Raw genomic sequence first — 19,301 nt, forward strand, 5'->3', positions numbered from 1 at the left:
CAGAACACAGCCGCGACTGAGGTGGATTTCAACCCTTTTTGCCGGCCGCGACAGAGTGAGAGATGAGACGAGTGATGCTGATGAGTGATGAAACGAACAAAGCCTCACCGTGAAGGTGATGACAGGTCACGCCGTGAAGGATCTGATCTGATTTGAAGAAGAGATTACATGAGAGTTGAAGAGAGAGTGAGAGAGATTAAGTGAGGACTGAGGAACGAGTCACGGCTCACGGGTGAGAGAGATTGAGAGAGTAATGGATTACGGATGAGACTTGAGAGATTGAGAGGAGAAATTGCAGATTTACAGTAGAGTTCAGTACAGTTGAAGAAGAAATTTCGAGAAAGGAAGAACGACGAACGAGAGAGATCTAGATTCTAGGGTTCAATTTTTTTAAAAAAAAATTTCTATTTATATTTACAGATTTAACTATAAAAATTAATATTAAAATAAATAATATCCGGGTCCGGGTTCCGGATTTGCGGGTTCACCTGAAACTGGATCCGGACCCGGACATATGCGGGTTGGCAAAAACTTATCCGGATTCCGGATAAAAATATTCCGGTGCGGGTTGAACCCGAACCGGATTTTCCGGGTTCAATCCGGGTCCGGGTTTGGTTGCCATCCCTAGTTTCAACAATATAATTATGGAAAGGTTTTACTGCATTATGTAATAAAAAAACCAAGAGTTGAACTATTGGCATCCCTTTGGAAACCTCTTAAAATCCCTATAAGAATTTTATAATTTTGACCTTTATATACTAAAATTACATTAAAAAAATGTATCTAATTGAACACACACATTCTTGTCTCGCGATACAAGATCGCAGAAAAGCCACATCGTGCACTCTAGGGGTGGACACAGTTCGATTCGGATTGAAATTAAACAGAACCGATTTAAATCTGTTATTTTATAAAAAGAACCGAATAAGAACTGAACGCAATAAAAACCGAACATAAACGGATCTTTTCGAATCGGTTCAGTTCGGTTTAGATTTTCAGTTCTAGGCCTATTGGACCTATTTTGAATTTCCAAATTTTATCTCATTGGGCCTCATGAATGTAATAATTTTTTTTCAACAATTAGTTCATCCTAATTTCATTACAAATATTAACAATAAATATAAAGTATTCAAAACACATTTTATCGCTCGTGTCTTACTAACTACTAATAAAGTACTCACAAAATATGAAATATTAAGATTTCAAAATATATAACCAAACTTCAATACTCTATTTATATAAACATAATGTTGTAAAGACAAATAAAAATAACAACAGTTACAACTTACAACACAAAATAAATAAATAAATTGGAAACAAACACCAACAACATTCTCTCAAAAATAATATGGTTTTTTTGTTCGATTTTTCCGTTCAGCTGAGTGAACTGAAGACCGAACCGGCATTCCTGTTTTTTAATAAATCATATATTTCGGTTATTTTTTAAAATTAAAACCGGCCCGAATTAGAACCGAACCCTGGTTCGGTTTGGTTTTTTCAAGGACACAGTTTTTTTGCCCAGTCCTAGTGCACTCAAGAATCAAGATGATGAATGCAAGAATTGAGAATAAGACGTATAACGAAGTGAGATAACAGAAACATATTATCTATGAAACAAAACTAATCACTTGACTAAAAGACACAAATGTGTGATCTAAGTTTGATATAGGGGTTAGGGTTGGCAAAAAAACCCAGGCCAGGCTGGCCTGCATGGATTGAGCTTGGATATGAGAAAACAAAATTCAAAACCAACACAGATTGGGCCTGGATAAAGGGCTAGGAAAAAAGTCTAGGCCAAACCTAGGCTTTTTAATTTATAAATAAAAATAAATGAAATTTAAATTAAAAAAACTCAAATTATTAAATTAATATGTTTTTTTATATTAGTATCTATGATTTATTATGTTGTGTTACTAATATTTTGTGTATAGAGTTATTAACATATTATATATTGGATAATTATCTTTAATTTAAAATTTTTTATTTTATTAAAAAAATTCATATTTAATGGAAAAGTTCAGGCTCGGCCCAAGCCCAACTCAAATAGGCTTTTGAAGGGATTGAGCTTTTTATCAATAATATGGGCTTGGAAAAGCCGGATCCAAGTCCATATTTTACCAACCCTAATTGGGGTAGTGTATAACTCTATCAAACAAATTTGACTTTGTGATGGACTAGATATTCTTCTAATCCAAATAACTTAACATGTGAGATTTTTATAATAACACCCAGTAACGTGAAATTAAAAATAAAGAATCTATGAAGGAACACGATAGAGAGGGATTTTATTGATGAAAAGATTATGGGAATAATAACAAGTCCATCTTATTTATAATAGGGTAAACCTAATAACATACTTTCTAAGTTATCTTAGAAGGGAAATTAAATTATAATTATATTGAAAATAAAAGACTAAAGTACATACCATAATTGATTCTGATTAAAAATAAAAATATTAAAATATATAAAATAACAAAATCTTAAAATCTTAAAATAACATTACATCGATGCTATATCGAATTGAACAAATCTTATCTCTATGTTAAGATGACAGTGGGTAGATAATCTTCGAGAGGGGCCATGGGCTATTCATTTAAGGTGCGTTTGACACATTGTATTGTATTATACTGTACAATGTTTGGGGCTACACTGTACTGTATTAATTTTTTTGTGATTAATTTAATTATATATTTAAAAAATAATATCTACTAGTACTTAAAAAAAATAAATATAAAATTCTTAAATTTTATAAATTTAACATTTTGATTAAAATATACATTAAAAGTCATAATTCTTCTGAAGCTTATAGTCTTAAATTTTTGGAAGTGTATTTTTCAGTATTTTCTAAATATATAACTTGTGAAATAAAGATTGAAGTAAATAATTTAATCAAATAATCTTTAAATAATTTAACAATATAAATAAATAGTTAAAATCTTCAAGATTAGTTCAAAAATCATCTTAGAATGATAGAATAAAGTTTACACATATTACAAGATAATTATAGAATAATAAAGTGATAAAATTGTTATGACATATTCACTAAGAAAATAAATTGAGCTAAATAATCCAGTAATTATTTATATTACTAATTTTCAATTAATATTATTTAAATTTATTCAAATTTAAATATTTATTATTAGTTATATTAAATTATTTAAAAATAACTAATTTAATTATTGTACTATAATTAATAATGTAATATTATATTATATTATTTAAGTATTTATTGCTAGTTATATTAACTTATTAAAGATTAATTAATATAATGTTATATATTAATTAATATAATACAATTAAATAATACATTATGTAGTTATATATTTAAAATAATAAAAATTAAAACATAATATAATATTTTTAAATAATAAATTTATTAATTTATATTAAAATTTAATGTAAAAATAAGAAATATTATATAATATTATATTAAATTAAAAACTATATTAATTTATTATTATTATTATTATTATTATTACAACAAATTTATTATAAAAAAAGGAAGCAAACTAAGCTAATACGCCCTAATGCAGCAGTTTGGTGTCCCAGATATGGGGTTGCATTGCTAATGCAATGCAATCCCATATAATGAGGGGTACCAAACGCCCCCTTAGTGAAAGCCGAAGTGACAATTGTTGTAGCTAATAAGATTACAATATAAAATGTAAATCATGTCTTTACATTCATTTTCAGGAACCCAAAAAAAAAATCTATATACCATATAGTTCCATCACTCTCATCAAACCTTAATTTTTTTAAGAATCATTTTTTTTTTAACTTTTAAACTTGAAGCATCAATCCAAACATTAATTTACAAGGTTTAATTTGTTCTATCATTGTTGGGTGATGGCCGATGGAGAGAAGGAGAGAGGAAGATAAGGGGGAAAAAAAAAAGTCCAGAGAAAGAGAGTAAAGCAAGATGACGAGAGAGGGAGAGAGGTGACGGAAAAGAACTTATTCAAGAAGAAATCAGGATTAGTTTTAATATTAAAGGAGTTCATAGAAATTGTATGATCTTTGTACAATTTTAATGGGATAAATAAAGAAAATGGGTTTTAAAAGGAACTCAAGGGGTGGCAAATAGTTGAACTCAAAATTAATCGGATAATCAAGCCTTCGGCCCGAATACACAGTGACTTGTACCAAACCCGATCCACCATCGTCCCTATTCATCAATCCGTTTGGTCAACTAATCCTTCTACGATGAAAAAATAATTGTACCTCACAATTTTCTTTGTAAAATTACAACATGTTCAGGCAAACTGATCAATAAAACCCTCAAGAGTCTCTCTCTCTCTTGTTACAAAACTTTATTAACCAACGAGGCCTAATCATATGCGGTCACAACTCACATGATGAGACCTTATGATTGAATAGAGAACTTGAAAGTTTTCAACCATATCCAAAATGGTTCAACTTTCAACTTTGATCTCAATTCTCACATCATTAAATTAAAACTTCTTACACGTGCCAAACCTTGTGTGGCACTTAGCCCACCGTTTTCATTGCCAAATTGGGCATTAATCTTTTTTAACCCCGTCTTGATCAAACGAACTAGATTAATTTTTAATCCTTTTTCAATTACTGCTAACAACGCGTTATAAAAAAATTGGTCAAATCGATGCCCAATCGTATCTATATGTTCGACAAAATCGTCACCGCCAACAAGAAGATTTCATCAATTATTATGCACACTAAAACTCTTAATCTAAATAAAAAATTTTTAAGGTAAAATTTGTTCTCATCGTATCATATTATTATGTAATTAAATGATGGATGAGTTTAATTATAGTATTTTAAGATTATCGTACCTCACAATTTAAACGCAGTCACATGAACATTAATAACATCTTAGACGCTAAACCCGTAGAGTATGGAAGTTTAAGAATAAGAGTACCATAGTCACACATACATTAATTTTACTTAAATTTTCTCATCAATAATTAATAATTCACTAATACAAATATAAAGAAAAAATAATAAAAAAATAAAACTCCCTCTCTTCCTTCTGCCTGTTCATCTCCCAAACCACAACAAACCAAAACCAAAAAAATTGCTTCTGACTTCCGAGAAGGAGCATCAATGCAATGTCATGCTGGCTGGCCGGCTGTTCCGCATAACCAAAAAAAATAAATTAAATACTTTTATTTTTTACTTTTAGAAAACAAAAAAATTTTAAAAAATCCCATTTTTTGGAATATACTTTACTACCATCATTTGGCCCCCAACCATCATCATCCATCCACCCACAATCTTGATGTTGATGCCATTCAAGCAAAGTTAACAACAAAAACAAACTAAAAAAGCACAAATTTCTCTGTAACCCAGAAGCCATCTCTCAATTTTCAGCCATTTTTTTCCCTTGTACCTTCAACGAAAATTCATTTTATTTCCTTTTTCTTCAACAAAAAATTTTTGAAGTTAGATCTCTGCAGCTGTTTGTTCTTGACTGGTTGATTCGATCAAATCAAAAAATCTTTTTTTTTCTTTTTTGGGCTGTCAGAGTTTCTTACGTTAACTGATTGTTCACGGTTCACAATCCCACATGTGCTACACAGATCTGGTGATGCAAAAAACTCAGAATCTGTTTTTCATTTAACCCAACAAAAAAAGAAACAAAAATACAAACAAAAAAAAAGTTTTCAGTTTTTTTTTACTATCAACACGACAGTGTCGAGGAGTTATTTCCCGACGGTTATGGATTTAGAGGATTTTCGATCGATTCTCAAGACTGCAGGCGTTGACGTGTGGACTTTCATCGACACGGCGATCTTGGTGGCGTCTTTGGATTATGCAACGGAGCTGAAAGAGCGTCGAGATAAAATCGTGGAGAGACTTTACGCCACGTGTATTGCTTCTCGATGCAGGAACTGTGATTTTGGTAATGGGGTAGTTGATGTTAACAAAGAGATAAGCCGTGGACAACATGATGAAGTCAAAGCAGCACAGCAAGCTTCACCTTCAACGCCACACTCTGTTAATGGAGATGATGATATTGATATTGAAAATGATAATGATATTATTGATCCTTATGGTGGCTTGTTTGACGATGAGCAAAAGAGGATTCTTGAAATCAAAGAGCATCTTGAAGATCCTGACCAGGTTCTTTTTTTTTTTTTTAATTTCATTAAAGTTTGTGTTTTTATCGATTTTTTGTGTGTAGTTTCAGGTTTTTGTTCATGGGTGTAATTTAGTTTTGTGAAAAAATTTGTCAAATTTTCAGTCTGAAGATTCTCTGATTGATCTGCTTCAAAGTTTGGCTGATATGGACATAACATTTAAAGCTCTCAAGGTAAATTTTTTTTCCTTTTTTCTTTTTGGGATTAATTTCTGTTTGCTGATTCAAATTTCAGCATAATGGTAATTGAATTTGTTTGTTTCTTTATCGCAGGAGACTGATATAGGAAGGCATGTAAATCAATTGCGGAAGCATTCCTCAAATGATGTTAGGAAATTAGTGAAGCATCTTGTCAGGTATTGAACAAGAAATCAAATATTGCAAACTTTGTGCTTTTGTCTTTGTTGTTGTATTCATGTTGATGATTGTTTAAGAAGTGTTGAATTTGGTTTTTCAATTTTGCTTCTTAAGGAAATGGAAAGATATTGTCGATGAATGGGTGAAGTTGAATCAACCTGGAGAACTTGCATCTTCTGCAATGATGGGTAATGTTGATTTTCTGAGATTTTAGTGTCTAAATTTTCTTTCCATTTCTGGTAAATTTCTTCTGTGAAATGTATAATAAAGACTAATGCGAACAGATTTAAGTTATAAATGGTAATTAACAGTTTTTTTGATACAGATGGAGACTCACCCCAGCAAAAGATTCCCCAAAATGGCAATCACCAGGTGAAAGATACCCGTTTTCCCAGCTAAATTTTTCCTTTTTCTTGAGAAAGTTGTTGGAAAATTTTGTTTTGTTCTATCTTTCTAAGATTCTTGTTCTTCTTTAGGTTCCTGACTTTGCATACTCTCCAAATCCTCACAGTGAGTATAGAATCTGATTCAAAGTTGGATTTTCAAAATCTTTGTTTCTTAGTATATGCATTTGTTTAATCTGTTTTTTGTTTGGGGTTTCTTAATGAAAATTAACAGATGGAAGTTCCGGGTCAGACAAGAATAATTCGGAGCCGGAAAGGAAGTCAAAGCAGGCTCCTCTACCCCGGAAAGAAGCTCTTTCTTCTAGACCTCCTCAGTCAGCAAGTCCTGCCGCTCCTCACAGCGTACAGGTATCATCATCATGAATACGCACCAAATTAGAGTCATTAATTCTCTTGTTTGGTTGCTGAGAAAAATGGAGGTTTAAAAATAACTCTACAAGTTACAACTATGCCACATTGTTGAATTTAGCTTAGGTGGGTAGCCTAAAGAAACTTTCAAATGTGAAATTCTTTCCACAAATGCCTAGTGTATGTGCACTCAAATTGCAGTTTTTGCAGAGACCAAGAGAACAAAAGGAAAGCAGAGAAAGCACTTTTGATGCAGATAGTAGATTAGCATCAGCAAGGAAAAGGCTTCAAGAGAACTACAAAAGAGAAGAAAATGGTTTGTGTTTCCACTTTATCAATAATGACTTTGTTATCAAGTGCTTACATATGTTTCGGCTTATTTTGTTGGTACTGATTGGGGGATTTGTTTTGTTTTGTGTTTGTGTTTGGATTTGTGAAGCCAAAAGGCAAAGAACAATTCAAGTGATGGACATTCATGAGATACCAAAGCCCAAGAATGCCTTCTTTGGAAAGAACAAAGGTGGTAGTTCTCAAGGGAGGCACTGGTGATTGGTGTGAATGAATGAATTGGCACAATAGCTTCATCATCACACAATCACTTTTTTGGTCATACGAAAAAAAAAAAAAGACTCAATACCGGCAAACCCTAAAACCGGTTTATTCTCTTATATTATTTTTGTGAAGGAAAAAAAAACTAATTTCTTTTAATTTTCCTTTGATTAAATAGAAAATAACCCTAAAAAAAAAAATTCCTAGTTGTATATACTTTGGGTCTCTGCTTGAGTTTTGGTTTTGATACAATTTCTTTTTGAAAACAAAGATACAAAAGTTTTCAAGACATGGCCTTCCTTTTTCATAAAATATTCACTTATCAAAAAAATATTTTTTTTTTTCAAAAATTTTTCTTTAATCACAAATCAAGTTTTATTTCATTTACATAAAATTGTTCGATTTTTAGCTCCATTAAAAAAAGTCCACATTAAGCTATCGTATTGATTAACGGTATGGGAATAATTTTTAGAAAATATATTGAACTAAGATCAAAACCTGTAATGTCATATTAGTAACATTTGTGCTTGATTATAACAATACTAAAATGGTTTTAACTAATAGTAGTTACTAATACGATAGCGGCATGTATTACTGGTATCATGCCACAAGTAAATTAAAAAATAAAATAAAAATAAAAAGGATTTTAAAGTAGAAAATGTGTCCCAAAAAAAAAAAAAACACACACACACACACTTGGGGTCAATGGTTTCAGTAGGGCCACGGGGGATGCTGGATTATGGATAGGGGAAAATGGGGTGGGGCTTAGTTGGATTTTGCAATTTGCAGTAGCCAATAGCATTAATATTATTGAAATCCTTTCTTTTGTAAATAAAGGAAAAGTCAAAAATTGCCTTCTATTGCTTGGAAATTGGAACTTGTCACTACTACTAGGAGTGTTTTGTGTTTTGGTTATTTTGTGTATTTATTCTTTGTTTTGCTTTTTAGTGTTTTTATTCTTTGTTTGGGGGAATGGATAAGAGTGACAAGAGTGTAAACGCATTGCAGTTTATCTGAACAAGGATTCTGGACCATATATCTAATTCAATTAAAAAAAAGAAAAATAAAAGTTAAATATTAATTATTTCAAGAAGTAAAAAGGTAAAAAAAAAGTATATAAATTTATAATTAATAATTTATCAATTGACTTTGGCCCAAGGTATGATACATGTTGATGATATTTGATAATTAATGCATCAAGAGAATTAGTAGAATGAGGATTAAGAAAGAATACATACACAAAAGATCTCAAAATCATTAATTGGCAATCACCATTAATCATAAAGTCCTAAAATTAAGATAAATTATCATAATGGTGGCGTTTGTTTTTTAACTTAATGATTTAAAGTGACTTAAATTAATTAATTAAGTTAATTAGAGGTATTTGTTTTTATAACTTAGTGAGACTAATTAGATAATTTTGACTTAATAAAATAAGTCAATTTTTTTATTTTTTACTTAATAGAAAAATTTGAATTAAGTCAATTACTTACTAATGTAAAAAATATCCATGTTTTATAATTTATTTTTCATGTCTATCCCAAAACTCACCCATAGACATTTACCCCACATAAAAATATCTATGTTTTTTCTTTCTTATATTATATACGATAAAATTTAAATTTTATGATATTTTATATATTAAAATTCCAAAAAAATTATGTATTCACTTGAATATAGTTTTAATTATAAATGTTAAAATATTGTGGTATTTAATATATTATTTATTTGACATTCAAATTTAATAAGGATACAAATATAAAAGTACATATTTTCAGCTTTTTCAATTGAAAAAAACAAACAACTTAATACTTATTTTCTGAGATTCAAACGAAAAAAAAAAACATATTATTCAGATTCAGACATTCAGATCTATTTAGAATTCAAACTAATTCATGTCTATTCAGATTTCAAACAAAAAAACAAACACCACCATAGAGAACTATCCATTTTTATATAAAAAAAAAAAATCATCTAAATGACTTATTATCAAATAGAAATTTGAATTTTAAATTTATGATTAGTGTAAAGCCTAAAAGCAGGGGGGACATGCGCACTATAAAAAAGTTTTAAAAGAATTGACAATTTGATCAAATTTGAAAGTTATTTCCCCCTACACATCATCAATTTTCAATTTACAGCTAGTGATATTTACCGGATATCTATAAACTTTTAGTAACTACAATATTTATTCTATAATAATTGTTACTTAAAAACTAGAATATTTGGATACTTAACAGAAAGGTTTAAGTCGATAACATATAATCTTGTGCTCATTATACTTAAAAGAAAATAGTTGAGAAATTTCATAAATACTCTTTTACTTTTAGTACTTTCTTACCCACCAAGCATCTTTTAACGCACAATATCGTATCATAACTTCACTTGTTTACTTGGTAAATTGTTAAATAAATAAATAAAACTTATAAAATGCATAAGAAATTTGTTAATCAAATTATTTTTCCAAAGGAATCAACTCAGGGCTTAAGAATATCAAAGAGATAAAGATGGTTTTTTGTCTGTATTTATTTATTTGATCATTCTACGATACTGTTATTTTTCTTTTTTTAGGCCATCAATAATGAAACAAGTTTATATTTTTGAATTTTGATCAACATGTAAAATATTTGTATAAATAAAAAGATTTTAAATTCTTTAAAAATATTTTAATTAGTTAACAAACTAATTAAAAAGAATTATAATGGATCACAACCCTTTTCATGTTGAATTCTAAGTCTCTCTATTCAATTTGTATTCATCAATTTAATTTGAATATTACTTATTGCTCATTAATGAATGAATGAATGAATGAATTATTCATTAAATTAAACAAATATTAAATATTAAATATTTAAATCCAAGTCTAAAACGAACTCATAATCAATGCTATAAAAGCATATAGCATCATAGAAAAATCCTTATTTATTTTTTCATTCTGTTAAATTAATAAACTTTTCCCTTTTCTATGTCTATGTGCTTCTCTCTACAAGCGAAAAATAAATTAATATTGACAATTTTAACTGGTCACAAATTTCACATGAATTGAATTTCTTTTATAAGGAAGATACGTAAAAACAATTTTGAAAGTTACGAAATTAGTTTAGATTCTACAATCGCATAAAATATTATAAAAATATTTGTAATTGTTTTCATATTTCATAATTGACGTATGCACCCACCTATAATTCCAATTAATTGAGATGATGGGCCAGAGTCTGACTTGCACTTTACTTTAGGATGATACACGGAAGTATGATTGATTATATTTTAAAATATGAATAGTAAAGAAAAATACTTTTGCTGTTAATTTTAATAATTTAAAATAATTACGAATTTTTTTTTAAAAAATAAAAAATCAGAAGGGCAGAACCCATAGCCATAGTCACATGAAGCGCAAGTGCCCTAAAATCTTTATTCTTTAACTCATCTGTCATATTAATAATGAGGGAAAATATGTGGTGCAACTGTGGTACCGTGCCACAATTGCATCCAGCTGTTGAATGTTAGTGGACCCTACCAATCTAAGTGCATCCAACGGTTGGATGCAACTGTGGCATGGTACCACAGTTGCACCGTAGCTTTATCCTACTAATGATAATACTCTGTATTCGAACCCCAACTAATAACTATTACTTCATCAACTCAAAACCCTAACTACTATTTTACTTACACACAGAAGCACACTTTTCTCTCATTTTCAACATAGTTTTCGGTTTGAGCTTCTGTACAAAGCTTGTTGTCATCAGATTGCAAATTGTAAATGATAAACTGCGATGTTATGCCATCATTCCAATCACATTATCAGGGCATTGAGTCAGGAAGATTATTAATAATAAACACCATTTGAGGAAGGAATGGCAACACAGACGGAAGCCTCAAATGTATACAGCCTTTAGAAGACTTTTTACAGGGCACATAAAGGAAGCTACCTCTATATACAACTCTGTCTAATACTCCATAACTGAAAGAAGAACTCCAGGCCCTTGTGTCAAAGCTATAAATAATATGCGGATTCAGTACAACTTAGCCATTTGAAGAACTAAGAAGTACAAAAATTTCTATCATTCAAAATGTAAATTGAAATCAGTGGACTAGTGCTGCATATTGCGCCTAACCTCAATAAAATCAACTTCTTTCTAATTCCGCCAAAGCATAATGTGTGACTAGGATTATAAAATCTACTCCAGTTATTATTTTTTCAACGTTTTCAAAAAAAAGGGGATCCTCATCTTTTCTCATAAGGTAAAACGAAGGATTTCCAAATTTTTTCTATTCATGACCCTCAGCCTTCCATCCTCGGCTCACCTGATTTCTTCAAGCTACCCAATATTCCATCAATCAATTTGTCTTTTTCATTATCAAGTGGGTCCGACACAAAAGAATAGCGCTTCTTAGGTCTTTGCTTCAGTGCAAAATTTCCTGAAGAAGTTGCACTAGTGGTTGCTTCTTCAGAAGAAGCAGATGGTATTACTCCATCGGTTGAACAATCAACCATGCCATCAACATTCTCTGACTTGTTCTTATTGTTGTCGACTTCCTCCTTACTGCTGTACCATGAATCCAGGATTTGCAACAATGAGCTATCTTCGTTATCCACCTCTGGCTTCCCTTGCCCTTCTGGTTGTGTTGCAGTGGAGGCGTCTCCTCCAGAATCTGAAAATTCATCATCAGAGACTGAAGGTTCATAATCTGGATAAGTTTCCGTCTCTGTTTCTTTCACTGGCTCTCCCTTCAGCCCCGATTGCACTGCCTTTCTGTCAAAGCTCAAGTTAGAAACAGGCCCCAGCTCCTCCCATTGAGAGTCAGAATCATCACTCTTCTTTGACGTTTCTAATAGCTCCCTATCTGAGTTAGATAATGGATGATGAGCATCAACTTCTTCAAAGCCAGGATCTGAAGTTTCCAGGCCAGAGCTACACATCACCTTGTTGGAAGGAAGCATATACCTGGACTCAATCGTCACCCCAGGCATTATCTGCAACAGGGTCCGCAACTTTTGGTAACCAAGTTTTTGTATATCCAGATGGTAGCCATACCTCTCAATGAAAAGTTGTCTGAAGCCTCTCATATTATATCCTTCTGGGTACTCCTTCAATATCTCATCAACAAGCTTTTGGCAGTCGGCTAATATGTCATTTCTAGATCTGTCCTTAGGATTCTTATTGATGGCAGATGCAGGAACTCCAGCATGTGAAATCTTCCAACTCTGTTTCTCTTCGTCATGCTTTTGCACTTTCGGCTGGTCAGATTTTGAAGGTGTATTCAAAAAGATTGATCTCAACCCATTTGCAGCAAGAGAATGATCTAAAGAAGATTTCTTTCTAACCAGACCAGAAAGTTTGAAAGGTGACTTTTCAGATGGGTATTCTTCTACCCATTTCTTCTCCAATATCATCAAATCCACAAGGTCAAGAAGATCACACTCACTAAGGTCTCTGAGAACCAAAGGGCCTTCCTCTTTCAAAGATTCTGCCATCTGCTTCCTGTCGTGAATCACAAAAGTATAAGAAATATTAAAATATTGTCTGAATTCAACTATTTACATTTTAAACTTCAGAATTATCATGCCTGAAATTTCATACTACATTGTTACCACAAAAAAAAAAAATCCATCTACTAAGGTCACCGATGAATGAAACCAATAAATGTTGCAGAAATTGCAAGGCAAAAGCTAATGCACGATGAACTGATTGTCTCCCTTTTAAACTTCAGAATTATCATGCCTGAAATTTCATACTACATTGTTACCACAAAAAAGAAAAATCCATCTACTAAGGTCACTGATGAATGAAACCAATAAATGTTGCAGAAATTGCAAGGCAAAAGCTAACGCACGATGAACTGATTGTCTCCCTTTTTTATATATCTTCCAATCTGCAACTCATTTGCATAATTTGCAAATCTTTTGCAGAAATTCATTCAATCTTTTTGATGCATTTGCAATTCCAAACTCATACAAGGAGAGAGATGCCTGATTTACAAGTTCAAATAAGACCATCTACCTATTCAATTTCATATGTAAGCCTCTTTTGAAATAAGAAAAACTTGAACTAAATAAAGCAAAAATCTAGCAATTTGCTTAGTTACAAAAGTTTTTTCAGCCAATAAATTCTTAATATTCTAACCAATAACTAAATAACAATGCTGACTAATTGTAAGAAGCCATGTTCCTGTAAGTTCAGAGTAACCACTAGTCATAGGTAGTTCAAGAGGTCTCACTTCATTTTATATCCTTTCTGTATCTGAAATTGACAACAAAACTGGAGGAAAAGAAAGGAAATCTAGCGATTGCACGAACCTGGTCCTTGACTGAGAGACAATGACTGATCCTCTTGGTGACTCCATAAATGATTCCATGTTTGACCAGAAAGAATCCTTTAAGAAAACTGCATGCTTTTGAGCATTACTGTTTGTCTGGTTCAACTTTTCACTGGACAGATCACTCAATGAATCAGAGTCTGGACGGCTTCTCCGAAATTTACACCAGTTTACTATTTGACTAAGAACACCGGCGCTCATGGTAGATTTTTCACCACAAGCATGAGCACTTTTAGCTGTTTTTTTCCCCTGAACTGATTCTGCTAGATCATCATCCTGAGTTGGAGATCTGATGTTCTTTTCCTCAACTTTTTTCTTTTTGCCATCACCATAAGCCAAAGGTTTTTCAGGGCGTTTCTTACTTATCTTCTGTGAAATATCTCCTGAGTCACTACATTTTTCTGGAATGTGCTGACTTTTTATATCAGAATCACCATTTTTTCCGCCAAACCATCTTATCCAAATTTTTTTAAAGAACACAACCTCATTCACGGGATCTTGTTTCAATACATGTGGCTCGTCTTCCTGCACTGCAACTGGTGAACTAACATTCTTGTCCATCGGAGGGGGCTGTTGAACTTTTTTCAGAGGCTCCTGCACTTCTGCATTGATAACGTTCTCTTTCTCACTCGATAAAGGGTGCTGTTGAACTTTTCTCGATGGCTGATCCACAACTGCTTCAGGAGATGAAGATGGCTTACCATTGGCAGCTCCATTTTTAAGTCCTTGATCAACACTTAATTTCAAGGACTCCGACAGCTCTCGGTCTCCATTTCTACAAACATGTCCATTAGATGTACCATTTTCGCAATCGTGTCCATTAGATGTACCCAGATCTATCTCAAATGGTTCAGGAGCTTTTGGAGTGCTTCCATAGACCAAAAACTGACCATCAGGTTCAGGTTGAAGCCTTAAAATGTTTGGCATTGATAAAAGAAAGCGGGAGAATTTCTTATATCCATATAGGTCTTTATCTATAGTAACAGGACTCTTGCTTAACTCTGCCCGAAGTTCTGTAATGAAAATTCCTTCAGGATATGATTTTAAAATATAACGAATCTGCCTAACAACTGACTTTGGAACTGGACGAAGCTTATCTGAAGCAGGCTCAGGAGGCTCAACAGAACGTGAAATTGCTGGCTGTTCAGCTACTGAGAAAGGATCTAGAAGAGGCCCCTTATAATGGCCATACCAGGAACCATATGGACCATCGGGTGGTTGATTAAAATGCTTTCCAGCTAGGTTCTCTTTTCGAAGCAAAGAATCCCAATTCCACATGACACTTGCAGCACTGCAGAGAACATTAGAAGCACTTTCTCGACTTGCAAGCAATATGTTATAGTTGTTCATCCTTAAACGATGCAAAACGCTGGCAAAGTCCCTGTCACCAGAGATTAAGAAAAGATGTGCAGGCGGAGGGTTTTGAGAAACCCAGCACATGAGATCTACTAAAAGCGATCTATCGGCACTATTCTTTCCACCTGTACTTCAAGAAATATTTGCATGGTTAATGGCCGGAACCAGTGGAACTAATTAGGAAGACACTCAACTGCAAGACATCATTAAAACTGACTGCAATAGCACAAAGTCAATTGTAATAATTTGACCTGTTCACTTTCTGCAACAAAAGGAAGATGTTGAAAAACTTATAATGAATAAAGCTGAGTCATGATCTTGACTCATTCTCATACAACTTGTTCAATTTTCATTCCTCAGAATCTCAAGTTGAATGGCAGAATCATAAAATGAAACTATGCAAAAAAAATATAAAAAAAATTAAAAATTTAAAGAAAACTGACAGATACACATATCTGTTTGTATGCATTAAGAGTATATATACAACTCCAATGGAAGATTAGGGATGAAAACGAAAATGGATGTATCATGCTCAACCCAATCTTCAACCCTCTCTCACTCTCTCTCCGTGGTTAGAGATTGCTAATAAATTACTGCCTTCCATAACGTAGCCCCTAAAAATCTAAAGAATGCTCTCTTCCTGAATCTCATACAAATGCAATCCTCAGCAGAGCCATAATACAGGGGAGTTTCACAGTTGATCAAACATTGGCACACTAACATCAACATTGAAAAAAAAAGGAAAAAAAAAAAGACAAATGCACAGCACATTATCATTTTAATCTCACCCGGATTTCAAAATTTTCATCCTTTCCCACCTACAACAGCAACCACTATCAACGCACAATTATTCAGCTTCTATTTAATACAAAATATGAAACATACATAAACAACCACGCAAACTATGCCATTTCATCATTTTAGTCCTTCAATTCGCACACAATTCAAATCAACATACCAACATGTCAAACCAAAAGTTCCAAAAATTTTACAACAACAACAATCATTCAATTTCCAGAAACAAAAATATACCATGAGGAACATGAGCAATATTAATCCCGGTTGACGAAAGCGCCTCCTGATTGGCCCGGGACATCTGCACCACGTCCCCAAATGCGGTGATCGTAATGGGGCCCTTAATCCCATTAACCCTAATGGCTGCAGTGATCGTGTGAGCAACCTTAAAAGCGTTCACACCAGCAGGCAAATTGCAGTTCTCAAAATCCCACCACACCGAAACCCTAACGTTTTTGGACTCCTCTTCATGGCGTCTAGGCGAAGTATTAGAAGAGGTTGAAAAATGGGCAACGAAAATTCTGAGAGGCGATGAAGGCGAAGACGAAGAAGAAGAACAAGAGAGAGAAAGGAGGGATTTTGGGGAAAATGGTTTCATTGTAAATTAAGTTTTTAGGGTTTTGAGAGGAAATGCGAGGACGGTCTGGCTTCATTTCATGGTGGGTGTGAGAAAAATTCCAAGGATTTGCAGGGAGAAGGGTTTAGGCACAGTGAAAGAGATGGAGGGTAAAAACCTAAAACCCTAATGCACGTGTGTAGCACACGTGTGATTTATCATGTTGGGTTTGAGCCTTGGGTTGGGTCTGTTTATTCATAGATATGATGGGTGACTGCGGCCCAGGTAATTATTTCTTGATTAACACGTAACTGCTCATTATTAATTCCCACTTTAATCTTTGATTATAATGAAGTTATTGGTTGTTTCAAAAGGGCCAAAAAAAAAAAATAATAATACTACTTTAGTCTCTTGCTGTCAAGTTTTTAATTAAATGATTATTATCTTTTGATCAACTGCAGTCTGCAGCTAATACTAAATGTTAAGACAGTAAATGATAGTGATAAACTGAAAAAGTGAAGTATATTATGAGCTTTTGTGTTTTATTTTACCCTAAGATTTGATATATAACTCTAATTTTCTTGCTAATTATTAATTATAATTCTATTGGTTAGATGCGATTATTTATTTTTCAAGTATGATAAATTTTTTTCTTTTTAGAGATGTAAGATTTATTTTTCAGTGGGATTTCACTAATTCTTTTTTTTTTTATATATTGTTATACAGTACTGTTACTGATATTACATCAGGTATTTCAATTAATATTTATAAACAGATTCTACAATTGAGACCTTCTTCATGACATGTACTCCTCTGAAGCGTTGCTAAGATTCTTTAAACCCTCTCAAATATTCAAGAACTGTCCACTCCACTAACATACATCATGTATTACAATTAATATTTACAAACATATTCTACAATTGGGACATTCTTCATGGCATGTACTCCTCTGAAGCGCTGCCCAGATTCTTTAAACCCTCTAAAAAATTTGAGAACTGTCCACTCCACTCACATTTCGTGAGGGATAGATTGACTTCACTCAATTATTTAATAATTGAAAGAGGATTGTAGATAACCCCCATAAATATTTTTATGGAGGGTCGAACATTTGCACTCAACATTGTAAGTGTAAGAGTTCTCCCACTGGACCAAAGGCCCATTGAGAGGATTTTACTAATTCAAAACTAATGATTGTGATCAAATCCAATCATTGGGTGGTTTGAATTTTGATATGATTTGATTCATACAAAAAAAAAAACTTCGTAAAATTTAAAAATAAGGAAATGTATTAATGAGAACTAAATAATAAATAAGTGTACTGATGAAAACATATATCCCAAGAGTTTGGCTGAATAGTTTTTTAGCTGCTTTCTCATATACTCTTATGAATTTATCAGCCCTATTGTGCCCGCAATAGGCACATAACATCAAATTCACCATGTTATATAGTGAAAGTGAATGGTAACTATGTAAGCATTAAAGTTTTTTAAAAGAAAGTTATATGAGGTGTTGTGACTTTAATTAATGGTTAATTTAGGTTAGAAGCAATATTTGTTAGGGGTGTTCGCGGATCGAATTTTACAGATTAGACATCAATCCATATCCGATTCACAATTTTACAGATTATAATTTTTCAATCTAATCTAATCCATGGATTGATTAAATTCAATCCAAATCCAATCCATACATCCGCGGATCGGATGCGGATTTGACTCAATCCATATCCAATCCATACGTATGCGGATCAGATGCGGATTTAACTTAATCCATATCCAATCCACCATTTTGTGCATCAGTTTCCGAATTAAAAATTTTTAGTTCTCCCCAATCCATGAACTAATGAAATTTAAAAAATATATATATATAATATAAAAATAGTTTTACTACCAATTAAATTTAAAATTGAATAAAATTTAAACAAATTAATTGTTTAAATAAAACTAAAATAATACATTCAAAGTTTCAAAATATAGCACATCGAGATTAATTGTTCAAATAAAGTTACACTAATACGTTTAAAGTTTTAAAATATAACACACTAAGATTAATTGTTCAAATAAAGTTACAATAATACATTAATATAACACCGAAATTAATTATTCAAGTAAAGCCACAATTAATTGAAATGACGAAATTTCTGAAACCAAACACAGTCTGATCCTTCACCAGAGCTATTGCACTTGTCGAAAAGTGGTGATTATGGAGCCGTCAACGATGGGAACTAGGAGAAGTACAGGTGGCGATCTTGAAGGTTGTGATAGTGCAATTGTTTGGTTGGAACTAGTGATTGTGAAGTGGTTCAATGGACTCGGGGAAGAAGATGGCTTGCTCTCGCTAGAATCACGCGGTCAACGTCCTTGAAATCGGTGTCGAGAGTGTATCGAACTAGTATTGAGTGTTGCTAATGCGTGGGACGGCGGAGAAGCTTAGGGTTTTTTGTTTGTAAATTATTGGTGACTTGACGTTATGTTATTTTACTTTTGGGTGACTTTGCAAATTG

General features: G+C 32.4%; 2 protein-coding genes across 2 annotated transcripts; one reads left to right on the plus strand and one right to left on the minus strand.

Annotated features, from left to right (window-relative positions):
* Positions 1-5,018: 5,018 nt before the first annotated feature.
* On the plus strand, positions 5,019-7,893 carry LOC18037377 (probable mediator of RNA polymerase II transcription subunit 26c). Its single transcript, XM_006427810.2, has 9 exons — positions 5,019-6,102; positions 6,224-6,292; positions 6,392-6,474; positions 6,590-6,663; positions 6,801-6,847; positions 6,952-6,985; positions 7,094-7,227; positions 7,438-7,543; positions 7,667-7,893. The coding sequence occupies exons 1-9, from the start codon at positions 5,698-5,700 to the stop codon at positions 7,774-7,776; spliced, it is 1,062 nt and encodes a 353-aa protein (XP_006427873.1). The 5' UTR covers positions 5,019-5,697; the 3' UTR covers positions 7,777-7,893.
* A 3,692-nt stretch (positions 7,894-11,585) lies between these two features.
* Positions 11,586-17,008, minus strand: LOC18036588. Its single transcript, XM_006427811.2, has 3 exons — positions 16,483-17,008; positions 14,075-15,575; positions 11,586-13,259 (listed from the first exon to the last, which is right to left on the minus strand). Exons 1-3 carry the CDS (start codon positions 16,841-16,843, stop codon positions 12,059-12,061), a joined length of 3,063 nt encoding a protein of 1,020 aa, XP_006427874.1. The 5' UTR covers positions 16,844-17,008; the 3' UTR covers positions 11,586-12,058.
* Between the last annotated feature and the right edge of the window lie 2,293 nt (positions 17,009-19,301).

This window comes from Citrus clementina, unplaced genomic scaffold (genome assembly GCF_000493195.1).
Source record: "Citrus clementina cultivar Clemenules unplaced genomic scaffold, Citrus_clementina_v1.0 scaffold_7, whole genome shotgun sequence".
NCBI classification, from domain to species: Eukaryota; Viridiplantae; Streptophyta; class Magnoliopsida; order Sapindales; family Rutaceae; genus Citrus; species Citrus x clementina.